General features: G+C 37.0%; 1 protein-coding gene across 1 annotated transcript; it reads left to right on the top strand.

The window, feature by feature from the left end:
* Positions 1-12,794: 12,794 nt before the first annotated feature.
* On the top strand, positions 12,795-19,150 carry taf1b (TATA box binding protein (Tbp)-associated factor, RNA polymerase I, B). Its single transcript, XM_027166392.2, has 15 exons — positions 12,795-12,955; positions 13,101-13,199; positions 13,808-13,898; positions 14,059-14,156; positions 14,237-14,329; positions 15,067-15,157; positions 15,235-15,403; positions 15,702-15,801; positions 15,911-16,058; positions 16,174-16,351; positions 16,624-16,652; positions 16,731-16,821; positions 16,918-16,988; positions 18,295-18,520; positions 18,762-19,150. The coding sequence occupies exons 1-15, from the start codon at positions 12,938-12,940 to the stop codon at positions 18,937-18,939; spliced, it is 1,680 nt and encodes a 559-aa protein (XP_027022193.1). The 5' UTR covers positions 12,795-12,937; the 3' UTR covers positions 18,940-19,150.
* Positions 19,151-19,614: the final 464 nt, after the last annotated feature.

The following is a 19,614-nucleotide window of genomic DNA, read 5'->3' as shown; positions in this document are numbered from 1 at the left end:
CAAACACTAAATATATCTAATATTTATACTGAATTTTGTATTCTATTAATCTTTATATTATTCTTTATTATTATGTTTATGTTCTGTAAAGCTGCTTTGAGACAATGTCAATTGTAAAAAAAAAAAAAGCTATACAAATAAACTTGAATTGAATTGAATTTTTTTTTCTTCTTTTAAATAAATAGAATTTAAGGACCTGCATTCGACCACTGCATTCCTTTTGGTGATTACATAAATGATTACACTAATGAAACGAGAGCTAATTCATTTTCTGGATAATGGAAGCATCTGGCTAGTGTCAGACAAGGCTATATTATACACATATTATTTATCAGAAAACTGATCAGTCTTTCAAGGTGAGACACAATTAACAGGTTGCCTGGACAACAACAACATCCCAAAAGTGTATTGTTTATGTAAATATGTGGGATTGTAAATCTGTGCAAATGACTGAATACACATGACATCAAAACACAATCTTTGCTGTATACCCCATAGATTCTTTTGTATAATATTGTGTTGAGAAGTAAATATCAATGAGGTACGTGATTAGATCTGCTTACTGAGGCCACTTTTTGTATGAATCTTTACATTTAGAAAACTAGAGAAGTGACAGGTATTTACAAAGCCTGGTTGATAACTTAAAGCTAAATGGATGAACTGGAGGCATGGGCTATAATGCGGAATTAATATTGATAGTGTTCTGAGCTCATACAGATCATTCACACACTATTCATTTTCTGAGTTTCTCGAACAATCACTTTATAGAAGTATTAAGAAACAAATTGAAGAACTTGAATAACCTTTATTCTATTTGCAGTAGAAATTACTCATAGGTGATTAAAAAGCAAATTGGAAGATATTTTTATTATGATATATTTATTTTTTTAAATGATAAAACAGTTTGATTTGCATTTTCCTTGATATATAACACACGGTGAGACTTTACTATGAAATGGTTTCAGCTTCTGTTACTGTTCAGCAGGAAGTCCTGCCACTTCACAGCTACTTGGTGCAATCCTGAGGGTTATAGACTTATATTTTGATTCTTCCCTTTTTTCTCTTGCTATCTTTTTTTTAATCGTACATTGTACCCTTCAAGAGAGTGTGTCAGTCTGTGTGATGGAAAAAGGAGTGTGCATTAATAATGCACTCAGAAAAGAGGTGTGAGAGGAATGTTAATATATACTTTTGCATTTCTTAAAAAAAGAAAGATTGTTCAGAAACGTTTATTACTGATAACTAATTCATCAGTTTAAAGTACCATTAAAACATGATTGAAGGTTTTTCCTTCTTCTGATATTATAATCACTCTATCCTCTTATTTGTCTTTTTTGTAGGAACACATGGCTTATAACACTTTTCTATTTGAATAGAAATTTTCTGACTCAGCAATAAAAGTAAATAAAAATTTCTTCTTCTTTGGGATCCTTTTTGCCTTTGAATCATACATTTCAAAATTACAAGGCAACAAAACAGCATACATATCAAACATTTTAGTGTTTCAATCCTATGGACAAATATTCATCCCATCCACTGTCCTGCAATGTTTGTTGTTGTTGTTGTTTCATTTTCACTTGATTGTGTGTGTGTGTGTGTGTGTGTGTGTGTGTGTGTGTGTGTGTGTGTGTGTGTGTGTGTGTGTGTGTGTGTTAGAGCTGACTGAGCTGTGATGAGTGTTAGGATTCTCCTCAGAAAAGCATGCGGCTCCGATGCGTCACTCCTAATAGCTAACTAGTCTGTCTGAAAAAGCCAGTGTTTTTCCTCCCTTTCTCACGTCCCCTCCCCTTCATGTCTCCACATCTGCACTTCATGAAACCAGAGCTTTCAAAACTTTTTAAGGGTCCATGATGCTATTTTTAGATCATTGTTGGTATGACTAAAGCTTTGTGCTTGGTTAAATGTATGTAAAATAAATAACTATATAAGTATCTCCTCATATAAACAACACTAATGGACACAGAAGCCTGACTGAGCAGCCTGTATGATGGCAGATACAAAAGGGAGGATAAATAAGAGATGGACAGGATGTGACATTATATACACTATCAGCCATCAATCATTTCTTTCGCTTCTTGCTTACGGGTTAAAGTAATTGGCTGTAATTGTACACATGAATTTAAATGGTGTTTTAATCTGTTTTTTAGGGAAAGTAAACCAAATTAATCAAGTTTTATGTTGGAAAATTGATCTGTTTTTTACTGTTTTACTTTCAGTAAAAAATAAGAAATGGAACCTGAACAAACTGAACATTTTTAAAATACAATGTTATGGCTGTACATAGGACCACCTGGCATTTTCAGAGAGCAAGCAATCATGTGTTTGTGTGACTCTGTTTGAAAGACTGTTCATGACCACAGATGAGAAGCCGACATGGAATTCTGCTCGGGTCTGACACTCATTTCTGATATTATCAATCCTAAATGTGTCCATGGCAACCAGAAAAGGGACTGATGATCAGTCACGGCCTTCTCTGACGCACGTTGGCCCTCATCTGTGTTGCTATGGTGATGTTAAACAGCTAATATGTAGATCAGCACCCTGAGACATTTGGATCAGGAATGTCAGAGACTGCATGCTAAATGAAACAATAGTGAGGTGAGCTGGTACACAGTGAGGCTAGGAAGTTCTGCCAAAATTAGGCATTGCGGAAAGTTCATGTGTAAAACACACACACACACACACACACACACACACACACACACACACACACACACACACACACACACGATGAAAGCAATTTCTTGAGATTGCTCACAAAACACACACACACACACACACACACACACACACACACACACACACACACACACACACACACACACACACACAAAATTATTGTTCTGACTTCTGACTCATTAATATCAGCTGTATTTTGAATTCTCTCTCTCTCTCTCTCTCTGTCTCTCTTACTCACTCTCTCTCTCATCACACACATGAAGTTTGAATCATTGAGTACCAATAAACCTAAGTCATAGGTCATGACAACATGTAAAATATAAACTTAAATATACAAGGCATATAGAATTGAAATGAGTAAATGAATAACTTTGATACTTGAAAGCTTTATTTGAAAGATGAGGTTTTGACCCAAAATTAGAAAGGGAGTTAAATCTTTAACCTCATATATTTGTTTTAATAATTTGTTTTTAAAATGTAAGTTATTGGAAAATGATATAAACTGGAAGATATAATTTGCTGTAAAACCTCCTACATAATATATTTATACCATTAATTAATACTGCATCAGAAAGCAGATAAAACCTTACAGTTCCAAAGTCTTGACAAATGAAAAATATGCCGTTTGGTTAATAATAATGCTGATAGAAAAAGGCATGGCTGCTTGAAACCAATACTGATATTGCATAACATTTATCTTGCTCTCATCTCACCAGCAAGCAACCTAAAGTAGTTGGCGAATGAATAGCCTTTGTTAAAATAAAGTAGGCAGTTGGATGTAAATGGGTCAATGATTTGGCAAAGTATGGAGTCTCCTGAGTCTTCAGAAAGTGGGGTAAAGCACAGCAGTAACCTAATGCTTGTCTATATAAGCATTAAGAGATAAAATAAAGCTAGGTTCTGTTGTAGACTAATCAAAGATCTGCATGCAGATTCCGTTCCTTCAGGAGCTCTGAGTAGAATTTGTGTGTAAATGAGACTCATAAAACCAAAATAATGCTGTAATAAAATGTAATAAAAAAAAACAGGCATAATCACTTGTTGCTTTTCAGCTCCAGTAGTTTTGAGTGTTGTGGCATTTTAGGATCCTTAAAGAGCAGATTAATCCAGTTTGTTCTAACAACAACTAAAGAGAAACCCTGGGGAACCTGGGAAACTGCAAGAAGAAATAAAACATGAGAGCATGGGTAGCTGGAATAAACGGGCTAGCAGGAGTAAGCCAGGTATCTTTGAAAGCTTAAACAACTACCAATTCTATCAATGTACATTTTTGTTTTTGGGATCCAAATCTGATTATTTTCTGATCAAAGATGTTTTTTTGGTCTCTCAAATAGTCCACTAGAATTCTGTCTATCCTTAAGTGTAGAGTCAAACATCCCTTCAGTGACGTGTCGGATGATTACACAGTCAAAATGTCAGAAGATTTTCTCCATTTTTAAGTTAATATTTTAGACCAGTATGCTGACATATCCAAAATATGCTTAAACATATTAAATGTAGTTGCAGGTGTAATGAACTTAAACTACATGGACTATTTACACAGTTAATCATTTTCCCCCAAATGCCTTTGGTACTTTGATACTAAAAGCAAATAGACAGATTGTCTAATCATATTACAAATGAAATAAAAAGATAGACAAGAGGCAACATAGAGTGCTTTGTTTAGTGTTTCTTAGATAACATTCAGGGGTTCGGTATTCAGGGTTTGGCATTTGGGGAAAATACAAACTATACTTGAAGAGCTTGCAATTGCAATACAACAGCCTATTTGTGTGTGTGTGTGTGTGTGTGTGTGTGTGTGTGTGTGTGTGTGTGTGTGTGTGTGTGTGTGTGTGTGTGTGTAAGAGCTTTCCTCACTTATCGTGTAATCAATGAGTCTTGATACACTCACACACACACACACACACACACACACACACACACACACACACACACACACACACACACACACACACACAAACAGATTAACTGTCAAGCTGTTGTAGGTGGTTAGCTCTTTCATCTAGTATCATGACCATCTTCCACACAAGACAAATTATTTTAACATGCCAAAATTCTATTCACCAACAAATATGTACAGTTTATTGAATAACGTGGAACACATATTCAGATTTGTGGTTTACCACTGCAGAAACTTTAATGGGTTTGGTCCCACAGGATTTTCAGAAAGCATGCATACCTGGTGCCATGCAATGGATTGTGTCCCCTCTAGGGTGTATTTCCACCTTGCACCTAGTGTTCCTGGGATATGCTTCACATCTACTTAGTCTCTAACCATGATAAGGCACTTACTAAACAACAATGGTGGAGATTTGAAGTTATTTAAATCATCTAACATGGGTGTTCTATTTTAAGAACCTAAGTATCTTTGGTCTAACTGATTGCCTATAAATCCAAACATGAACCCCGAGAAAATGTCAATGTTTGAATTTGTTGGAGCTCATCATTTTTAAAAAAAAAAAATGTTAGGAGCTCATCATTTTTTAAAAAAAGTCTAAGCCTAAACTCTTGAAATGTAGATATGTGTTAGAGAACAGATCTAGACTCCCACTCCATGCAGTGGGCCAGGAAGCACAGCCATTACGTAACAGGTGGGCGACCTCCCCCACACAGGCAGAAAAACTACACAGAGTAACGGAAGCTCAGAGGCTGGTGGCATCCCACTGTTTCAGTCTCTCTTTCCCTTCTCTGCCCCTTCACTCTTCTGTAAGGATGAACTAGACAACCAGTCTTTCTCTCCTTTGAATTCCTATGCATAAACACTTAGGGACATACACTCTGGACACATAAGTGATGCATCTATGAGACGCATTCACATAAGTCATTAGTAATTTATGGAAAGAAAGATAGCACTCTCGGTTTTTCTCCTCAATAAGAGAGGACTGCATGCTGTCTTCTTCAAAATTCTGTTCTGGATAACAGACTAAATGTAATCTAAATACCTTTTTCTGATGTCTTATTAATGAATGAAGTTCAATGAAAGCAGACCTTATTTCTGCCTGTTATTTAGATCTAATATTGTTTGTTCTATAAAGATAATTGTGTTTTTTAATTGTGTTTTTCATTATTATACATTCATCCATACATTGTCTGTACTGCTAATCCTATACAATCCTATCGCAAAGAGCCTGGAGACTTTCTCGGGCGACTTGGGGCACAAGATGGGGTACACCCTGGATGTAGTGCCAACTATTGCAGAGCCTAATTGCACACACATTTACAGATGTCAGTCAGACGACAATGCACGTCATTTGGACTGGAGAAGAAAACTGGAGTACCCAGAGTACCTAGAGCTCTTTTTGTACCATGCAAATGGGATTTAGGATCATTGAAATATGATTCTGTAATCTTTGTAATCTACACAACCTAGTTTGAGACTGGACAAGACCACCATTATTCATGTTCTAGACCTACTTTCCATATACGGATACAAAATTAGCACTAAACATTTAATTCATGTTAGGAGTTATATTAACATTGAAGCAGAGGATAAATTGTAAAAGGTTTTGAGATTTAAAGCATGGAATTATTAGTAATTAAGAAACTGATGTAATGTCAGATTAAGTTCTATTTACTATTCCCATGTTATTTAGTTATTTAATATTTTGCCTACTAAATCTCACCTATGTGTCTGTTTCTGTTTAAGGGTATTTGAGGAGTCTGACCCTTTTGGGAGCAAAGCACAGTGGTTCGTAAATGTTATCCTCTTCCTAGCTGCTCAGTCTCTTCAGGTTGATTTCTAGGACTTCCTATGATTCCTATAATCCATTCTCTTGGGTATTACTTCCAAATCTATCAACAATCTATCAACTTTTGTAGAAAGGACATTATCTACATTTACATTATTTAGTGTAGAGTGTCATCCAAATGAGGATGGGTTCCCTTCTGCACCTGGTTCCTCTCAAGGTTTCTTCATCATATCATCTCAGGGAGTTTTTCCTTGCCACCATCACTGTCGGCTTGCTCATAAGGGATAGGGATAGATATTTAGTAGATATTTTAAATTTTGAATTAATATTTTTTTAATTAATTTTAAACTTTAATTGTATGCATTAATTAATTTATATTTATTCTTATTTTTTATTCTTCTTATTATAATATATTTATTTCTTTTTTTTCTTTCTTCTGTTTCTATACTTCTGTAAAGCTGCTTTGAGACAAAGTGAATTGTTAAAAGCACTATCATGTAAGTACAAGGTAACTGCGACTTTGATTTAATCAAATGTGGTATACTGTATAGACATCTATAGACAAAACAGCACTCTTGGTGTTTGTTCTTTCTCACTTCTTCTCAGCTCTATGTTAGCTGATTTTTACTTTCACTGTTCATACGTGGATACTGCATGCTTTCAAACCACTATGTTTCCTCCTACTTTCTGCCCACACAAATCGATTGTTCTGTGCTGCCTTCATTATAAATTAGCCAAATTTTAATAGTGCACTCTCTGGCAGACTTAGCAATTATAGAATGTGTAGCATTAAGTACATATAACATAAGATGTGTCTATTTTTGGCAGAACAATGGTATTATCTTGTGTAAGCTTCTCTTTGTCCATCCCTCCCTTTGTGTCTTCTTCTGCAGATTACTGTAGCTTAAGAGTGCTTGTGTCTATCACTGGTTGTCATGGAGACTGCACAGTTAATTCTCACCTACTGTATATATTGAAATGAAATATATAACTTTATATGTGCAGGAATAAACCTTACATGAAATGAGGCAAGCTGTCATGCCTGGCATACCATTTAAAGTTTTGGCAGTAGAATACAGTATGCAATCAATATTCAAGAATTTATTGTCACAGTAAAAGAGGCAGTATGTCTTTTCAATTAAATTCTTACTCTGCATTCCTTCAAACATCAATACCATACAGCTAATATAAATTATTTAAAAATTAACTTGTAATGATAAAAAGAGACTCTGTAGTGCAATCTAGTTCATCTTTTCGTACAAATTACTGTATTATGCAAGTATTTATAGTACAGGGACAGCAGGCATTGGGTTGCAATGTAGCAAAACACTTTTTGTTTGTGTGCAAAAATGCTGAGGAAGAAAAAGTACTGTGCATAGACATGATTACCTAGTTTTGTTTGTGCTATTTTTCTACAGTTCTTTATAGCTGGAAGATAGTTGGTAATGCCAGTTCGCAGTTCCAATGTTCGGGGCTCAGGCCTGAGATCATTCTGAATTTCACATGTTCTCCCTATGTGTTTGAGTGGGTTTCCTCTGGGTTGACTGGTTTTCTCCCACTGCCTGAAACAGATTGGTCTCGCTGAATTATCAGTAGATTTATGTATATAAATGTGTGGGGTGAATTTTTCTGCCTTGCACACAGTGTTACTGGGACTGGCTCCAGATCCGCTGCCACCCTCACCCTCGCCACGATAAAGCAGTGACTGAGGATAAATTAATGTAGGTACATAAGAACGACTCATACAATATTCCAGGTGCTCTTTAAGGTGTTGCTGTGAGTCCAAACCCTAAAAAATCCACCAATACAGTAGACAGTGTAACACCGCCAGGAGAACACTGTTGCTAGATAATCAGGAAATATTGATGCTTAGCTATGCATAAGACTGAGGATAATATTAGTCTAGCCAGCACATACTAAGTCTTGTATATGGACAATGTAAACATAGTGACAGAGGAAATCAGGCAAAACTGTTGTAAACATAAACCTTTCCCTCAGATATGTTGTTAAATTACTAGTAAAAGACTTAATTGCACTGACATTTAGCCTCAAACACAAACTGAATTTCCATGCATTCTGCTGTATTATGAAATGTCAACAGTGACTTTAACATTTTTTAAATAAATGTTTGTCTTAAATAAAGCAAGAAAATGTTGTTGAACATGACCCTGTACTGCATGAAGTGATTCAACATGTCTCTTTATGTGACGTTTGCTTTATGTGCATGTACATGTCATAAACACGAACATTTCCTCACTATTTTCTTTTCTTCTCTTTTTTCATTTGTAGGGCCATCATCCAAACACAATAAAGCGATTAGGAAAGCTCTATACCCTAATATAGTGTTAAAAAGGCCATATACTGTATAAGGCTGTCTAGCCTTAAAGGTCATACCAGGACACAGGGAGGCCACTTCATTCCATTGCGCTGAGCACATGGTTACAATGTTGGTCAAGGCTAACGTTAGTCAGTTACCACTCACTCTCTGTAGCCTCGCTCTCAGACACATTGCAGCTGTGTGTAAGTATGGGTACCCTGGTATTTCCTGAAATGATCTTATATAAAATAAAAATACCATCATGAGAAGGTGTTTAGTGAATTGTGAATCCAGTTCTATGCTAGTTCTAACTCCCCATCACACACACACACACACACACACACACACACACACACACACACACACACACACACACACACACACACACACACACACACACACACACACACACACACACACACACACACACACACACACACACACACACCAAATTCTGTGACCCTCCATTTGTTTGGTACACAAGAAATACTTGCTCATAAGATCATAAATCAAAACCTTGGAATTGTAATGTGTGTTCCTTCCCATAAATTTGTTAGTGTAATGTATTTGTTCATGCCTTTAATTTGCTATTTTGATTTCACAGATGGATTAAAGTTGGCCCAAGTGTATTGATCAATGCGCTCACCAGGCAGTCACGTATTACAGCTCTGTTTAAGTAGGTGTAATTCACAGGTGATGCACAGATGATGAGTTTCCCACAATCAGTTTATGCAAACTACTAAAGAGCTACTAAAATTCCTATATGATGCTCTGATAGAAGTCTAAATCATAATATATTTATATTGCAGACTTGCTTTAATTACATTTCCACTTATCATATCATTCTTATGAACTCCATATTTTAACATAATATAGAATTTTTTTATTACAATTTCTAAATTATTCCACCCCATGAAAGAAAAGGCCTCTCTAGACATAAATCATGGTTTTCTAAGGAAGTGTAGAAAAAATTTAATGAAAAACAAGATTTATCAAGAATAACGTGAGTAAAATATACTGTATGAAATATCTTGTCACTGAAATTCCAAATATGTTTACTGTATGCCAATATATTGCAGTGCCAATGTATTACCTTTGTCTTCTTTAATCTTATTTTTAAAAAAAATTCATATTTCAATGCATAACACAAGCAATAGGTGCAAAGGTCTTAGCATCTCTGCTTAGAGGCCTTAGAGAGAGAGCCTTAAGTCTCATTGAGTGATGATAGCAATGAGGTCATTTGTTCCAGAATAATCGAGGACAGCCTAAACACATATGATGCATGTGTGTCGCTGGGACTGTGGCCTCACCTGTAGATCAGAATCCCTAAAAAATTAAAATCAACAGTGGTAGGTGTCATGCCAAGTGAAAGCAGTATAATAATATACTATGAAGTGACAGAAGCTTCACTTGTATGTTTTTAGTGAATAATTGTTTATATGAGAAATAAAATAGCCTTACATTTAATTTGTCTTGGGCTCAGGGACTCATAACGAACTGGAACGTTTCAAGCATTGCTTTGCAGTATTATGGGCAAGTAGAAACCTAAATATACTCATCCATATGTGAACTATTTCTAGGGTTTCTAAGAAATTACTCTATTGGTGTATAATTGAATAATGGTAATAAAGAATAGTTAATAATGGGAAAGTAACATCTGAACATCAGCTTACATATATACAAAATTGGACTCCTACAGTCATAACACAGAACACAGAAATCTAGGATTACCAGGAAAAACTGGCCATCTGCCCTACTCCATTAAATCATCAGCTTGTAAATTCACAGTGTAATTCTGGCAGTTCTCTGAGCTTCTATGACTTGAGGATTGCACATGCTTCTCTGTGCTCTCATCTTTGATTATGTATGTAACGCCAAATCCTCCCACCCCACCGCCCTCACGCACACACCCCACCTACCAGTCCCTGCTGTAGCCTTCATCAGGGCTGCCGTGGTGCTGTGGGGTTGCCATGGTGACCAGCACGACGCAAAGCATCGTGGGCAACAATAGGATTTACCATGTGTGAGCAGAATGCAAAGAGGCGAACAGATTCCCAGCCTCTCTATGTTGAAACAACACAGAAAAAGCCTTGCATTAAAATATTGAAAAGAAATACACACAATATTTATATCAAGCTATGCTGTAAAACATGATGATGATTTATGGTTAGCCCAAGAGCTTAATTTGGATAAAATTTTCAAGGGATCTGCTATAATTTTATACCACTAAAGTGATTCTGGAGAATAATTTCCTCCTGGGTATTCCCCTTACCTTACTGAACTAAAGAATGACTCATGTTCCCACACTACCTCAAACCTGAGACCTGTCTCACCAGCCAACAGGGACACACTCTATTCAGAAAAATGTCAGAATAAGGTAAAAAAAAAAAAAAATGAGTAAGAGTAATGACTAGTTTTAATAGGTCTTACTTTTTAAAGCTTTGAGTACATTAATGATCTCAATCTCTTTGTTTAAGGAAACTCTTTGTTTAAGGGAAAACATTTTTTGCTCAACAACAGAATCTATTGAGATTCAGGAAGCAGTGATGTGATGGTAAGATGCATTGAGAGCATGCAATATTTATAACAGCCGAAAACCTTGCAAACCTGATTCAGTGTTATTATCTATATTTCTTCTCATACAATGTGACACTCATACTGCACAAGCTTACCAAAATGCACCCACTGCCTCCTACACCTCCCTCCTTAGTCTACTCCATCTGTGGAGGGCAAACAGAGAGGCGAAACATGCCAGACAAGAGCCAGGAGTGAAATACTGTGCTACAGTCGGACGAATGCAATAGTAGTGTCCATGCCAGCAGTTACCAACTGTTCCTGATTTCCATAGACTCTATTGCTGTGCTTTGCATAAAGAACATTGGAGTTTGCCTCCAAGGCAGAAAACCAAAAGATTGGCACACACACAGAGATAGAGGCAGGTCTCATCAAACAGGTTAGGCAAGGTGGTTTGGCCCTGAGAACACACACACACACTCACACACACTCACACACACACACACACACACACACACACACACACACACACACACATCATAAAACCAGCTATAAAAGGTGCGCATGTAGTTTTCGCTCAGATTCATCTCAAAGCAACCTCAAAACATTGTACTGTATATTAACATTGTATGTCATTATATTCCTGTTTTAGAATTCAGGCATTTTGTACCAGACCAATCACAAACCTACAGAATTAAGCAAGCATGATTCCATGGTGAATTTAAACATAGATGCATCAGTTGTATGTGAAATAGTGAGCAGCTCCCACTCTGAAGCCTCTCCATTTGTTTCTGTTTCCATGGAGCTGCATGTCCTCATGTCATGATGCTCTCTTACACTCCCACACAAACCCACTTGAGCAGTCGCCCCCACACACACATTATACAAAGGAGATCACGCTGATATGTGTTCATAGAAAAGATCTATTGCAAAAGCGAATGAATTCCAAGTAATTAATTCAGTCTTACAGTAGTCAGTCTTCAGCCCAGCTGGATTCATATAGAATTTAGATTCTGTGTGAAAAGGAACAGGAGGCATGTGATGATTTCACTTGCTGTTTTGTTGTACTGTTGTGTGTGTGTGTGTGTGTGTGTGTGTGTGTGTGCGCGCGCGCGCGCGTGCGTTATGGGGTGGGTGGGGGGTCAATATTCATTTGTTTTTATCCTTTATTTGTTTATAGCTTCAATTAATGTGAAATAGAAATAAAAAGGATGGATGCTTTGAAGCTGAAAAAACATGGCTGGCCAAGTGCGCCATCTACCGAAACGATTGTGTATTACAGTCTGTATTTCTAAGGGTTTTTCAGGAAACCTATTAGTTGTAAAACACATTTCACGGAAATCCTCATCAAAACATTGTGTTGTATAAAATGTCTGAATTTTTAAATTTGTTTATTTATTTATTTTTGCATTATTCCCTATGCCTGAAAATCTGCATATTGTTTGTTCTTTTTTTTTTATCAGTTGATTTGCAAAAATGTATTTGGGACAAATTTTTGTTCTCATGTACTCAAATACACACATGTAAAATAGTACATGTCCCAGTGGTACACACTCAGGCTACACGTGGGAATGAGCCTCGCGCTCTTATTTTAAAATGCTGCTGTTTTGTAGTGTGTGGACGCCATTTTGGCTTCTCCTCATGCTTGTGTAGATATCTATGATGCTTGTGTTGAGACTTTGCAGTTAGTTTCAAATGTGTTTGACCAAATAGTAGCTTCCTTGTGACGTTATTAAAGATGGACGAAGAGATAACTGTGAGTGCTAGTGATGTCAAAAGTCTTTTTCTGGATTAAAATACATTATAAATGAACTAGTTAGTTAGCTAGCATGTAATGCTAATGCTAAATGCTGTCACAAATGTTTCCAAAACTGAACATGTGCTTGATTTTGTGGTTTTAGGACGGTTACAGTGAGCCATGTGGACAGTGTGGCTCAGTCTTTTGGGGTGTTTCAGATGAAGGGCAGTTCTTCTGTAAAAACTGCCATAATGTGATTGAGGTGAGAACATTTTCATCTCTTCAGTAGACAGACACCACTTTGGTAGTTACATGTAGATTGTGCCTTTGATCAGGACACAATTCAATTGTAGAGAGATGGTTTCACCTTAAACGACTGGGAGATATTACAGTGCGCCTCTAGGGAGCACTCAAAACCTCTCGGGTTAAAGACAAACACAATCATGTTCTTATTAGGAACAGCTACACAAATAATGCAGTCATTCAGTCTTTTTTGGGAGATCAATGTAAAAAATCATGTAGATACATGCCATGTAGATCATGGAGGACTGAGCTTGAGTTTACATCAAGCATTAGATTAGAGGATCTCAGTCAGTTTGACCATGGTACGGTTATTTAGAAAGGTAATATGACTGTTACATTTATTACTGCAGTTAATTCCTGAAGTCAAAGAATCAGGCTTAGGTCATTTATAGGCTTACTTCTGTGTGACAACGAAAATACAAAAAATAAACACAGGGCTGCAAGACAAGAGCAACTAAAATGTGTGTAGAGAACATTGGAAAGTTGTTTCAGAGAAACAGAACATTTAGGAAATTCTGTATCTTCACATTGAGGTCAACAGTATTGCTAATCATTGCCAATTCACAGAGAACCAAAGATTTTGAGGATACGAATCCAAGGCTCTTCAACAGCAGGGTCTCCTCTTTATCAGCACGCAAAAGGAAGAGGGGTGGAAAAGGTTAGTCCAGGCTCTGGGTCAGATTTCCTGCACTGTGATGTAATATGATGTCATTCTTGAAGTCACAATGTGAGCCATTAATTGATAAGGTTAATGTGATTGTTAATGTGATGTATGCAGTGCTTTGTCTATTGCTATGTGCATGTTGTTTGTGTTTCAGGAGGTGCACGAGATTGGATGGTATGCGAGGGCTTTCAGTTGATCCTTAAACTTCAGGCCGAAGCTTTCGTTAAACTCGGTGTCTGCCCTCAGTTTAAGGTCAGTGAAGCAATGCAAATTATATAGATGACATAAGCAAAGAAATTTCCTATGTCATTTAAACATAGTGTATCTCTCAGACAGATGTGGTATGGAATTTCTGGAAGCGGTACCTGCAGAAGACCAAACAGGCATACACAAGAGAACCAGTGAACAGTATCAGACGTTCAGTGGTGAGTTAGACAACCAAATTTTTATTTTTATTTTTATAGGTTTTCTTGGGAAGAATGACCACAGTGAATTTTTAAATTTAGATGCCTTTAATGCCTTAAAGTAAAACTCAACCCTTGAAACAAATTCAATATATAATATGTTTAGCGTTTAGGGCTTCTAGGGTGGTTCTATTTCTTTGAGAAGTCAGTGGTTGGGAATTTCTAGTGCATTTAATTTGGAGTACCATTTTCAACATCTTGAACAGACTGATGGCAGTCAGGCTTAAAAAACAAAATGGCAAGGTTCAGTGTGAAGTGTTCATGAATTAATTAATGTTTTAATATGAATCTCAGTGCGAAAGTAGTGGAAATGTGAAATGTTGTTGAGTTAAAGCACAGATTCTGCTTAACTAGTTATCTTGATGATGAGCACAATTGCACTGACTGCGGTATTAGCATGAAAGGACGCTTTGGAACCTTACCAGCTTGAGCAGAATGCATAAATGAGGTCATAGAGCTAGACAGGGCTACAGTAACCAAAATGAAATTGGAGCATTGTGTCAGTGAAATAGGTTTAAACTATAAAAAGCAACTCTGAGCTTAAATGTTAAATAAAGCCTGATGATTAGATGTTGTTAATAAGCATCAGTTTGCAAGTTGTTTTCCTTTAATTTCCGTTAATGAAATTAATCAGATGCTCAGATTAAAATATTAACCTCTCTCTCATCACTCTCTTTTGGACGCTTCCAATGTTTCAGGACTTGAGCAGTGACAGTGAGGCTGAGTCATCTGTCAATGATGGCGCATCATGTCACACTGACCCAGTGATGGGAGCCAGTGCAGTCTCTGGTAATTTTGTGGGTTCTTTTCACTTTATCAGCTTTATTTCTTTAGATTATTTAGCTAATGATTTTCTGTGTTTGCAGGCTACTCCAGTGATGGGAGATCTTCAGTGTGTTCTGGCTCTGTGGATGCCGAATACTACTTCAGACGGAAAGAAAGCAAGAACTTGATGAGCATGCCTCGAACACTAGCATTCTGCCACTTGGCTCTGCTTTGGGTCAGGGAGGCCATCACACTGGCAGACTTGCTAAGGTGAATAAGAGGAAATCTTGGGGCTTTTTATCCACTGTGAAAAGAGCTGGAGCTTTTGACACTGTTATTTTAATTTACCTACCAGTCTGGCTGAGGTGTAGCAGTACACAAAAATAAAATGTGACATCAGTGGTTGTCTCCAAAAATTGGAGAAATGGATAGCAGACGTCCTGCGTATCCCAAAAAATGTAGTCACTGCAAAGAGCTATTTTTCCCCCCATCTTTTCAGTCTTAACTGACTTATTAATTCTCTTATGCTTTTTACTATACCTAAGTTAGTATAATATTTCTCTTGCAGGTTGGTGTCTAAGGGCCACATCCCTTATGTTAATGTTCATTTATTTTTTCCTGAAGAGATGAGGTTCTTTGGCAAGGATGCATTAATCTTCAGAGTTGAGGTGAGCTAGCAATCTTTACTGATTGTGTAGCAGTGGTGCATGTATTCAGACTGTTACTTACAGCATTTAACAAACACGCATTTAATAAACGCCCGTCGTTGTCTTCCAGACTATCCCCTCTTACAGAATGGTACACAAGGAGGCAATGGAACTGGCAGCATTGATCGAGCTGCCTGCTTTCCCTCCTGTATCTCAGGATTGCCTCCTGCACCCAGCTCTGCTCAGTCTACGATATTTGATGGATGCTAATCTTCCTGGTAGGTTTGCATAAAGCAGCGAAGGAAAGCTAATAAGGGTCTGTGAATTTTTCATTAGTGTTTTGTTTTTTTTTGCTTTTTTTTTTTTGCTTTTGCTCCCAACATTTTATTGCAGATAAACTTCATACATTGGTTTGCAAAGTAATACAGAAAGCAGCCATGGGGAAGGACTCCTTTCTGACCTTTGACCCTACTAGGAGAAAGCCTTATCTTGTGTGCTACGATCTTGAGGCTGCAGCGCTCATTATTGTGACCATGAAGCTCCTTTACAGGCTGGACGATAAGGTGGAGTGGTGAGTATCCTTCACAGTACTAACAAATCTACCAGCATTGTTATGAGATGAAATTTGTTGAGAGACAACTTTTCTTGCCATTATAGTACACCTTTAGTAAAAGGTGTTATTCTTATCTTTTCATTTTGTCTGATAGTTTATATTTTAGACAAGATGATCTCATGTTAGGGTTAGGAGACTTTCCTGTTTATCTACTGTATAAGTTGTGCATTTGGTTTTGATGATAGAAGTGACTTTGTTAATGAGTGTCTGTTTCTCTTCTATTGTTCAAGGATGTTGGTCAGGAAAAAGACCAAAAAAGGTAGAAAAGTTTTGATCTTTTCTTTTCTTCTTTTTATTTAATAGTAAAAAATTTAACATGACAACTTCTTTGTTGCAGGGGGAAATATGTTTAATTTGAGAAGATGGCTTATGATTGTACAGCCTGCACTGGAAAGAGCTAGGAAGAAGGAAAAGCAGGCTGAGGCCATGTAAGAAGCTCCTTCTGATATAAACCTTGTTCATAAAGTATATATTCTGACTTTCTGTTTGTTTTATTTCATTCCTATTTCACTCTACCCCCTCAGGCGAAAGTGGAAAGCTAAGAAGCCCATAATTTCGTCTTTAAAACAAAAATCCCTCGTACTAAAACGAAGACGTAAGTGCATAAGATTTATCACAAATGTTATGCTAACAATCATTGTGCAGAAGTGTTGCCAACATTGAAAAAGCCATTGTTGTTTTTTTTTCTTGGTTGTTTGGTCTGGGTTTATTAGTCATTGCAGAATCCTTGGGAAATCACATCCTGACTTTTGTTCACTGGTTAGTAGGAATTGATTGCATTTACCTACAGCCTCAGTGATTTTAATAAGTTTCATGTTTACTCCTGAATATATGACTGATCAGTGAAAAATCTGTCAAGAGACTCCACAGGTTCAATTATAAAAATTCTAATTCAATCCCCCATCATGTTTTCAAATCCTCAGCTGTACTTTGATTCATTTGCATCCAGCGTTCCTTTGGTTTGCACCATATGAGCAGAATGTTATGTGGCTCATTTTTTCTGCTCTGCTGCATTTTTCCCAATTATAACAAATTGTTGCTGATTTGTACTTCTCCAAGCATATAGAGAAATGTGCTTGTAAATGCTAAGTGGTATAGAAGTAGGTCAAACTTGAAGAGGAGCTGTATTCTCACTTCTACAATGCAACCTGTGACTTTATTCACATACGATTTGAAGTAACATTTGCTCAATACAGTCACATAGCACTTTTATTATGAACACCTTTACATCTACTCATTCATGCAATTATCTAATTAGCTAATCGTATGGCTGTGGTACTGTGCAAAAAATCATGCAGATACAGACCGGTAATGCTTGTGTAACTCCATCCAAAAGAATGAGGGGGACAATGTGTCTTAGTTGTCTCTTTGGTGTCAGACTGGTGCAATAAAGAAGAGTATGAGTGGTCTGCAGAACTGCTGAAAAGCCTTGTTAATGAGAGAGGTCAACAGAGAATGACCAGACGGGTTCAAGCTAACACAAAGGCTATATTAACTCAGATAACCACTCTGTACAATTGTGGTTAGCAGAAATGCATATCAGAATGCACAATATGACAAACCTTGTCAACATGAACCACAAAGGAATCATGTCAAAGGAATTTTTCCAACATCTTGTAGAATTCATGCCATGAAGTATCGAGCCTGTTGTGAGACCAAAGGGAGTGAATACCCGTATTAGTATAGTGTTACTCAGTGAGCGTATGTGACCAAATCCGTTCAGAATCTGGGGTAGGCCTGCTATTAATCAGTGACTGATTATACATACTGTTTTTTCAGCTTTATGGGCAAATCACCATGGTATATTATTTACACAAACATTTTTACACGCAAGTTGTCTGTTCTTTTGTTGTTATCGGTTTCTTATCGATTCTAATCTGCCCTTTTCTTACTTCTTTCAGGTGTGGTTGAACAGCTCCAGAGAACTTTCCAAGCTATTTCTGGTTCAGCTCCAGAGCAGCAAGTTTCCTCCCCATCTACCTTCCACTTTCTTTGGGAAGACAAGGATGGAGCTGATGGACCCAGTCTCCTTGACAAGTGCCTGGACTGTGTGATGATGAAAAGGAAAAGAAAATTGCATATTGTCAACCGTAAATATTGGCACACTGACTTGAGGAAGTGTCCAAGGTAAATCCAGAAAAAAATGTTTGTAGAAAAATCAATGGCAGTTTTTAAATCTTTGACACCTGATGTTGATGACCGGAGATTCACACACGCATATTGATAAGGTTACTCATGCCTTGACCTGAACCTGAAAGAGTTTCATAGCAAAAGACAGCTATAACTACCAAATTATAAATGCATTTGAAGCATTGTTCAGTTGGATAAATAAGCTAACGTGACTCATTTAAAAATATTGTGTTTGCAGAGGGTGTGGAGACCATTTCAGAGATCTGGAGCCTACTTTGCCCAGGATGTATGTGTGGTTGCTTGGACTCTTCTCTTTTATTCTTGGTGTTGAAGATGCACAGCTGCACAGTGCAGTCGTCCAGGTGGAACGACGCCTACTGCCAGGCCGGAAATCAGCCCCAGAAAACCCTCACTGAATGAACACAGACATGGCTATATTGAAGCATGTCTGAGTTGAGAAGAGCTTTTTTTTCTTGTGTGGGAACAGTCAATGTTTGCTGTTACACATTAGGACAGCATTGTGTGCTTTTACCTTTCTAAGGTTTAGAGTCAATTGTGTTTTTTATACTGTACAGTTTCATAAAACCATTTTTTTTCTTCATTCAATAAAAAAAGAAATGGTTGAAACATCTGTGCAATTATTTCTATAATCTAAAGCAACATGCAATTTTTATGTATTCATTTCTTTAAATATGGGATAGAAGATACACTGACAATTAAACATGGATCCTTCTTTCTACAAATTTATATGAATGATTATAAAAAACCCTTTGTTTCAAGGTCATGTACAAACTTAAACTGTTGGGCTCCTATAAAAATGCAGCAAAGCAACAAAAACCGAAGTCTTTCCCTTTCTTTCCAGCTGACCCTTCCATTGCTGTTGAAACTGTTCAGACTCATGTCTGTGCCAAGAAAATATAAACATAAAAAATATGTTAGAGAAAAAGTAAAAGTAAAGAAACATGAAATATGGTTCAAAAGGGTATGTGTCTGTGCACCAATTCAAATCTGTGAATCTTTAACCTAGCTTGTAAAGAACAGAATGATGGTTATGATCTCTCCTGTAAAGTTAGCTTCTGTGGCAGCTTTAG

This window comes from Tachysurus fulvidraco, chromosome 16 (assembly GCF_022655615.1).
Source record: "Tachysurus fulvidraco isolate hzauxx_2018 chromosome 16, HZAU_PFXX_2.0, whole genome shotgun sequence".
In the NCBI taxonomy this organism is placed as follows: domain Eukaryota; kingdom Metazoa; phylum Chordata; class Actinopteri; order Siluriformes; family Bagridae; genus Tachysurus; species Tachysurus fulvidraco.
Note: the sequence above shows the minus strand (reverse complement) of the source record. Positions and strands in the feature narration are given on the sequence as shown.